The sequence below is a fragment of the Echiichthys vipera genome (genome assembly GCF_963691815.1).
Source record: "Echiichthys vipera genome assembly, chromosome: 21".
Classification (NCBI taxonomy): Eukaryota; Metazoa; Chordata; class Actinopteri; order Perciformes; family Trachinidae; genus Echiichthys; species Echiichthys vipera.
This window is the reverse complement of record NC_139846.1, coordinates 15,595,380-15,604,910: the sequence shown is the minus strand read 5'-3', so window position 1 is coordinate 15,604,910 and position 9,531 is coordinate 15,595,380. Positions and strand designations below refer to the sequence as shown.

Below are 9,531 nucleotides of genomic sequence, written 5' to 3'. Positions count from 1 at the left end.
TAACATGATAAATCCACAAAATGAAACAGCATTACAAATAAAAAAAAGCAGAACAGTGCTCAGAGACAGTACATGTGCAAATTGTATTTAAAAAGTCCTCAATCCTGCTTTTGAAATGGTCCATGCTGATGAGGGATGTCCGTTTGAAATGATCCTGTAGTTTTTTTTCTCCAAAATAGGGGTGCTTGAATAAATAAATACAGAAATGAATGAATTTGAATGAACATATGTATTTATTTCGGCATATATCAAGCTTGTATAACCCGAAGGGTGTAGGTTGAAGCCAAAGCTTATATACCCCTACCCCTTTTACCTGTTCAATCCATTCTAAAGTAATCAAAAAGGCATACAACTCACTTTAATTCCATACTTAAACCCTGTGGCTAGGAAGTGCAACTACAGAACTCCTTTTCATATAGCCTACAGCCAAATACAGTATCTTACTGCTGTGTCTCCTGTCCAGCCAAAACTTGATTTTGGTGTTTCCTTCCTTTCCCAGCAGGCCTGTGGCATGTTGGCTGGTCTCCATGACCTCTCAGATTTATCCAATAGATGACCAGGAGCTGTTTTTGTGGGAACACAATGGAATTTTTCCTGTCTTTACTTGTAGGGCACACAACTAAGGCCATCCAAGGCCTGGATTTCATCTAATCCTCCAAGAAGAATTTTTGATGCAGTTCCATAAACTTCACTCACATAATCTAACCACAATCCAATTAGAGCTACATATATTTCAAGGATGCAATATCAGCTTTGCAGTCCACCCCTTTTAAACGTATCCACAATATTATGCATTATATTTTGAAGTTGTTCTCTCAATTTCACTCTCTTTTTCACAAAGGGCGAACACCTGCAAATAACGATCTTCCCATATCTAATGATTTTCACGATGATACATTTTACATATGACGGATGAGCTCATCTTTTTGTTAATATCTTAATTTTAGGTGTCATATTTTACCACAAAGGGGCAGCAGAGCTTCCCATATAACACATTATAACCTCTCCCCTCTTCTTCATAATAATTAAGATGTAATCTGTTTTTTGTCATCTTAAAAATGATATCAAACACTTTTGATAATATATTTTTAAATATTAAACAATCAGTATAAAGCAATTCACATTTTCCCATCTTGACTTGCAACATTAAATTGCTTCTTAATCCGTCAATAATTATAAGCCAGTGGTAAACTATTCCCATCATACCTGATACGATTATTTACCACTAGAAATCACCAGTAATCTGTATCAAATATGTTCATCATCAACATTAAATGAATAGGACCAGCAGTGTGCAGTGTAAAAACCTACTTTATCATTTTAGATTGCAAGTTTTTTTTCATACACTGTGTCATTTGTTTGGCTCTTCACAGTCGACTGTGACTCACAAACCTATGGCACAGGGTAATTCTATCATCATAGGCCTTTTTCACAAGCAGATGATTTGACAGTAGGGAAAGTCCAGGAGTTACTGATAACTTAACTGATGGCTTCATTCAATTCAGGCATCTCATGATATGTGAGGTAGCATACACAATAAAACCAAAGCAGCCAAATGCAATTCATTCATCATTGATTTTATTACATTATAGCTGTGCTTTTACTACATGTCAAACTGTTGTCTTCTGTGAAAAGAGCGGCTGTAGTTCCCAATCATCACCAATGGGTTTTTTGAAAGCATGTAAACATGTTCTCGTAGAAAAAAAAAAATACAAGTGTGAACCTGAAAATGAACATAGTATGGGACCTATAAAGGGCTAAGCTACATCTGTAACACAATTCCGGGGTTGGATGTGAATATACACAGTGTTAAAGTTTTATGAATGAAAATATTTATCAAGTCTTTTTTTTTTCTTCCAAATTTCTTAATCAAATTTTTGCCGAAAGGCAGAGAAAAGTACAACAGTTGCATACTGCATTGGAGCGTCAGCTTTAAAGTGAAAAAGAAAAAGAAAAAACCCCAACATGAATCCCACTATCCCTCCCAACAACCCATCTTATTAACTAACATATAACATCAGTAAATAATTAAGGAACAATGAGACAAAATAGAGTCAGTTATAGGAATAAGAACCACCAGTGGGTCCCAAGTTTTGTGGAATGCTGTCAAAGATAAGAAAACTTTAACTTCTCTAACCTCTAACATTGTCAAATTTCAGTATCCAACTGTTATGAGTCGGTGGAGAAACAAGTTTCCATTTAAGGAGAATCTTACGCCTGGTGAGCAGGGTGGTAAAGGCCACGGCACGTTGCGGTAGTGATGGGCAGATTTTTAGATGGAGGGAGCCCAAAAAGAGCCGTCAGGGGATTTGGTTCCAAATTTGTGTTGACAGCCTGTTTGAGGGTTTGAAATATATTGGACCAGAACATGTGTGCGTGGTCGGCTGGGGAAGGCTTAGAGCGGTTACAAGCATCACTGTGACTAGGATATATTTCAGCCAAGCAGCATTATTTCTTTGTTAAATCTATTATTGCAATCCTGCACAAACAGGAACTGACTTCCGACTCGAAACCTTTTTAAGAGAGAGGGTCATCCAGACATGGTCAATGAATGTCTTGGCCCACACATTCCTTGGGTCACGAATTACGAGGCAATTAACAAAATATACTGTAGCGCGTAAGGTGGAATGATTTAGACCACAAAGCTTGGCTGGTCCAAGCTGTTTATCATTCTGCAAGCAGGGTTTTCTCAATCAATAGCGCATTCTTCCGGACCCTCGTGCCCCACAATATCAAGGAAATATCCTCTTTGAACTTTACAGTTCTTTTGAATGAATTCTATGAATCAATCACCTCTACTCAGTTGCTCTGTATAGATGCAAATGTCACAATCCTGCAAATTTTTTTATTCAGAGTGCAATGAAGCGGGAAAGGGCCAGACACCTCATGCTGTGACTTGACCAGTGACCCTTTGTGCCTCCATTCCTCCTATTGTAATAAAGGCGAGATGAAGCCATTCAATCAGGTGCTGATGACGTGGCGTGATGTAACATGTCAAAGGCGGCATTATGAAAGGAGAGAACAAATCTTAAACAGGGAAAATGTGGACAATGTTGATCTTAGCTGTGTATTTTTGAATCAAATATGGTAAATTAGTGAATTTAGAGCAGTGATGATTCAGGGACCGGATGCATAGAAACAGGTTTAGAATGAAAAACAGCAATAAATGTTTTCATGGGGAGCAAAAACAAACCGCATTTTAGCCACAAAAAGGGACGACCTAACCTTTCACAACGGCCTGCAACTGGGCATAAAGGGAAAAACAAATCATTCACTTTGTTTTCAAATGAAGGCGCCCTATCATACATTTAAATTAGCTTCATAAGTTGGGGATTCTTCCATGTTGTGGTGTGATTACACATCCGCAGGTAGTTTTCCACCATCTGAGCTCAGTCCTTGATAAGATTATGGCCAAAGTGATGCCGGAGGGTGAACATGTACATGCTCACATGGTCACACACACACACACATACACCCTTTTACGTCACATGCTACGCAGGGCTATGATGTAATTTTAGATGGTTATATCGTACACGGGAAAAGTTTATTTCAACTGGATCGTAATGATTCACCCAATTGAAATACATGTTGAAAGGAAGCTGACATCAGAGAGTGAGAGCAGAAGTGTCATATTTTGTGATGTACACCATCCTGTAATTGTTACCTTTAAAGTCTTCAACATGTACAGTTCATGTTCCCATTTACAGTGTACACAATGTTACTACTACGTTAAAAAGTCATTGACCTCACAAAACAATTTTTTTTTTGTCCATAACACAAGAGTTCCAACGCTAATCATGACAACATTTCACAAGAGGATACAATGATGATGTAATGACATTTTATATCCAAATGGTCAATGGTCAACTTCACTGTGACATAGTGTTCTGCAAAAACACTTTTTTGTCCATTATTCAACACCATAACTCAGAAAAAAAAAGATTTACTACATATATTATGTAAATCTGGACAGACATGGATGTAAACTGCAACTGGAGTGGTTGGCAGAGGCGTACAACCGCGGTAATTGTACTTTTGATGATAGATTAATCGGTTGATTATTTTCTCATCAATCAAATGTCAGAAAACAGAAAAATCCTGCGAAGTCTTCAAAACTCATACATATTTAACTCAAACGCAGCACATTTTTACATGAAGAAGTTTGAAGCTTGAAATGTTTGGCATTTTTGAACGAAAAAAAGATTTAACTCTAATCTTGAGGTTAAATTTTGAGCAGCTGTCACATATATTGTGACCTTTACAGACGCGGGTTTAGGCCCCGAGGCGACTGAGCGTGAACATATTTGGCCTCTCACTTATGACTCATTGCTGTCACTTACATTATATTTAATGCTCTCACTCCTTCTTAAATCAGTCTGATAAAAATATATATATATATTTCCAGCTGCAACACTAAAGCTCTTATCTGGTATTTCAGTACCAGGCATTGTCTTTGGTCCCTGCACCTACTGCACACCACATTTATCTTTGATCATCATCAAGAAAGTTCCAAAAGCTTTGTTTTTCCGGAAACAAGACAGTTTGCTTAAGAGTACACCAAGGTTTTCGCAACAGCTGATGTCTCCTGTAATTAAGCTGATCGATGAAAGGGGTCATCAAAAAACGCCCACCACAGTCTGACAGACCTACTTGCTTGAGGTGGTGGGTCTCCCCCATGTTCACTAATTTAAAGTTGTCCGTGTGTCACTGACTTCGTGATGGACTGCTCTGCTGCGTGACGGACATCAGGAAAACTCCAAAACCAAACCTTTTCTCAAAGAGATGAGGGGGTTTAAAGAGTGGGAGGGGAGGGGGGAGGGGAGGTGGGGATTGATGCATCCTGTAGTCTGGGATCACTGTGTGTGACTGACGTTCTTGATTCATCATCCAACAACCACATGAGCAGCATGGATATATAAGCGGGAGCACACCTGCTCAACAATAACGACTTCAGACCGCCACCAACTGACCTCAGCCTGTTGCTAAAGTTCAGGGTAAGAAACTGCTGCTTGGACTTTACATTCTTTTATTTATTTTTTATTTCACATTTTATATCTATGGACAGATTTACTGTATTAAATGTAAGAGAATGGGGATGCCATAAGTTATTGTTATTATTATTATTATTATAGGAATTATTTTATGAGAGATACTCCAGGTAAATTTGTGTTTGTGTGTATTTTACCACTCACAAATGTGCTACATCACTTAATGAGTAGGAACTTATAGTATATTGATAGACTAGAGCATAGTCACCATCTAATTGCCAGTAAATTTAGTATATCATAATATTATTATGAGCTTATGGTGAATAGTAATGAGGTTTAAATGACTTTAAATGATTTCATGTTGTCAATTAATCTCTTATAAATAAGTTCCTATGTTTCTCGGGAAGTACAGTTTTTATATTGTATTCAAAAGTGAATTTTTAATGATCTTACCTGACTTTACGTCATTGAACTACAGTTTGTATGACTTTCAGTTTTCTTTCCAGTCTGTCTTCAGTGCCTTTAGCAGCTCCACAGCATGCTGCCTGGGAGAGCGACTGATGTCCGGCTCTGCGTCCTGACGAGCCGCTGGCTGCCCGCAGCTCTAGTGCTCCTCCTCCTCCTCTCCTCCAGCTTCAGCAGCGCGCACAGCACCACGGTGGAGCACGACTTCCACATCGTCCACAACGTCGACAACAGAAGTAAGACATGATTTTTTCCCTTCTTTTTTTTAATAACCTGCAGAAATTGATAAAAAACAGGCAGAACAATAGTGAAACATGTTTAGTAGGTTAATGGTGTTTCTGGCTCTTAGTGATGAGTTCAGTGACCCTCTCCTACTTTTGAGTTGCCATGGAGGTTTATTATAATATAGCCTACTTAAACATGCTTCTTCTTTACCTGTTTACTACTAGATTCCACGTCTAGAAATGAAGTGTGCTGTCAACATGCTGCAGTTTAAAAAACCTCTCTGAATCACAGTTACTGCAATTAAATATGATCTGTTGAGCCCAACTGTTTTTATTCAGTTCAATATGAGGAATATCCTCATCCACTATTTTTTTGGTCACTAGTTCAGCATGAAAATTAAATAAGTGTATTTTGTCATAATTGACTGGACAAAAGCAGCACAGTTATTGCTGTATTCATATTGGTCCCATTTAAATGTGTATATTAACATATTTTAAAAGATTAACTTTAGATTACAGAATGAATGTTTTATTACTATACTATTTGCTTTGTTCTTAAGCTACTGTTATACACAATAAATTATCTATTTTATTTTATACTTTGTTTATCAAAATCACTTTAAAGTCAGCTATCGATATAGTTCCTGAACGCATCAAATCAGATTAGAAAATGATTTATGATAAATAAAGAGTCTATATAAGCACTAAAAAGACTTCTTATTCGTAGGAATAGTTATTCTTATGAAAATTAGAAAGCCATTTTTTTTTTTTGGACTACAAAAGGAATTAATTGAAGTTAAAGCGTAATAAATCATCATCATACTGTTTTCTGGCAGTGACGTTTTTTGCATAATCATCACTGTGTTTTGGTCCCAAACATTTTCCCAGAAGTAAATCATGTTCTCAAACAGACCTGTTAACATTGTACACATAATTAGCTCTGTCTGTCACTGTGTGGTGTCCAGGTCCAGAGATAGACCCATTCTGGTACGTGGGGCGTGGAGTGAGACCCATTGGGCGCTTCGGGAAGAGGCACAGCAGCGTGGAGGCTCTGGGCAGCGGGGGGATGCAGCCTGTCCTCAGGACATTAGGGCTGCTGCTCAACAGCCTCAGAAACAAGGAGAACCTCGGGAACGTGCTGGATGATCAAGACAGGGAGTGGTTACCGTGACATCCAGTCCTTCCCCCTTCATCTACAAACTCAGAGTGTCTTCATTTTTTATCTTGATTGAGATTCTACACTTTTTTTTTTGTTCTAGCACTTAACTGTATTTCCCTCTGGCGTCTGTTGTGAGGCCTTGGTTGATAGGATCCTTGATATCTGTATATAAAAATGCATTCTATATTGATTAATAAACCAGGATGTTGTGATTACATCTGTTGCTCTAGCCTTCCTGTGTTTGCAGGTGCACAACAAACATTTTCTTTCAAAAGAGAGAGCTTTAAGTTCGATAATTTTATTCATTTTATAATACATTTTGTCTCAGAGTACTGTGGCACATAGAGAATCTGTATTTTTTGCTTGTTAATATTTTCCCCAACATGTCATATGGATCGCAACAAACGATTGCACATAAAAGTGAACGGCCCACCTGTGGAGCTGTGCACAGCGAACCTCATCGTAGTCATTCACACTGGATTGAAACAGGGAGAAAAGTGACATCTGTTTTAGCTCTGTGAATCTCATTATTTCAGCGTATCTGGGACACAGTTACAGTAGTAAATTAGACTTCCTGTGACTATTATACACAGTCTCTTGCACACAACACTGAAAGATTGGTCAACTATGATTGGGCAATACACATATTATTCTATATCACATCCATCTTTTCACACATATACATATATTAATAAATTCTGTGATGAGATCATTTTTTTTACATTAGAAAAATACAAGACACTGATGATTGGACCCTTGTGGCTGTGCTTCTCATGGGACATTTTTACATCAATTTTGATAAAACCAGAAACATGCTTTTTATACATCGACACCTCTGGAGAACAAGATTGACAAAAGTACAGGATCAGTGTGCAAAACCCAAGATGTGAAAGGCTGGGATGAAAAGGACGCTAATAGAGCATTCATACAGCAGATCATCACACCTAAGGAAAATCCAACCCTTCTCTTAAGCTGTAACCGTGGCGAACACTTTGACAGCCGTGTCAATGGCTAACTGAGATGCTGACTAATGTAAGTGGTCACAGAGTAAAGAAAAATAATCCAAAAATGAAAGGCAATATTCTCAAATCTAGTGTTTAAGGAGCACAAATACAGTACGAATCGTACTAGCCGCTCCAAAAACGCCTCTTGTCACCGGTGTTTTTGTGACATTTACCGCTGTCATTACTGGCAGAATATCAAATGGTAAATGCAGGCATACACTGAAAGCACTTTGAGTCATCACACATGAGAGAGTCTGATAGGTCTGACTGAGGAGGGCTCCTTTGAGGAGAGAATAAAGCCTTTAATTTGCAATAGTACTTATTTCAGTGGTATTGCATAAAAACATTCAGTAAGGTACAAAAATAAATTGCTTGTAAGAAAATCATGGTTTCATGGCATTTGTTAAAAAGCCTGTCAGACTTCATTATGTACGAATCTTTACAAGATTTTCTGAATGCAACACAAAAGTTCAGACGTGACCCAGCGGAGGGGAAACATGAAAATACCTTTTTGTCCAAATAAAAGGCCACGATGTTTGAAAGTAAATGAAGAGAATGACAGAGAGGAATGAAATGACTTTGGGTTGAAGAATGCTGCACGACGGATGGCTCTCTGACCAAACCTGCGGAGACTTCTGTCGCGTTGAGCGTATCAGACATTAGTTTGACTCATTTCTTTTTAAAAGCCCATAGCTTCCCAGATAAGGCTGTAGTGTTAGTTTCCTTTTCTAAACAAACTGGAGAGCACTCCTCGGTACATTTTCTGTTAGCATAGTTAAAGAACAGTTATGGGAAATACACTTTTTCACTTTGGATACCACTCTGTGCATATGAAGCTACCGCCGGCCAGCTTAGCTTAAAGACTGAAATAGAGTGTTGTAGACCAACCCAGAAGTTCACATCACCCTGCTTCCCTCAACAAAGAGCCAACAGGATTTTTTCGTTGGATTTCTTTTGGGATCAGAGCAGAAAATAAGCTCTGTGGTTAACAAAAGTTTCTGTTTTGTTCGGCAAGATAATCTTCACAAATTAACTACTCCAACTGTATGATTTGCAATCACCAGAAGTAAAATGGAAAAACAACAAAAAGGTCAGGTTATAAACTACACTTCACTACACTACACTACACAACGGTTGCGAGACTACGCCCCCACCACTAGCTTCCAACTGAATTTGTGTGTTCAGTGTGATGATGTTTGTAGCTTTATTTAGCCACAAGTTAGAAACCGCCTATTTTAAGACACGGAAAAGCTTCAACATTCACAAGTGGGGGATTTACTGATATATTTAACACTATGTGAACATCTCTTTAGCCTGTGTAAACCACAGACCTTATGTCAGGCATCTGACCAAAAATCCATTCAAAAAACCCATCGACTTTGAGACCAGGGAATCTTCGGTGCAAAAAATGCTAATTTCCGGGTTTTAGGCCTGGCTCGGTCAGAAGGTAACAACATATAGTTTTCGTACAGTTTAAACAAACAAATCATAAATGTTAATCCGTTAGCTTTAGAAGTGCTTCTCTGTAAATATGTTTAACTTGGTTAAATAGAGTCAAGCTAGTCGTCTTCCCTGTTTCCATTCTTTATGGTAAACTAAGCTAACAGGCTTCATTTTTTCTATACAGACAGAGTGGTTTCAATATTTTCCTGTAGCTCTTGTCAAAAAAGCTCATATTGCCCAAAACTATT

The 9,531-nt window shown here is 38.1% G+C and overlaps 1 protein-coding gene across 1 annotated transcript; it reads left to right on the top strand.

The window, feature by feature from the left end:
• Positions 1 to 4,909: 4,909 nt before the first annotated feature.
• Positions 4,910 to 6,848, top strand: prlh2 (prolactin releasing hormone 2; the record flags this gene model as incomplete). Its single annotated transcript, XM_083936526.1, has 3 exons — positions 4,910 to 4,994; positions 5,495 to 5,689; positions 6,643 to 6,848. The coding sequence occupies exons 2-3, from the start codon at positions 5,527 to 5,529 to the stop codon at positions 6,846 to 6,848; spliced, it is 369 nt and encodes a 122-aa protein (XP_083792652.1). The 5' UTR covers positions 4,910 to 4,994; positions 5,495 to 5,526.
• Between the last annotated feature and the right edge of the window lie 2,683 nt (positions 6,849 to 9,531).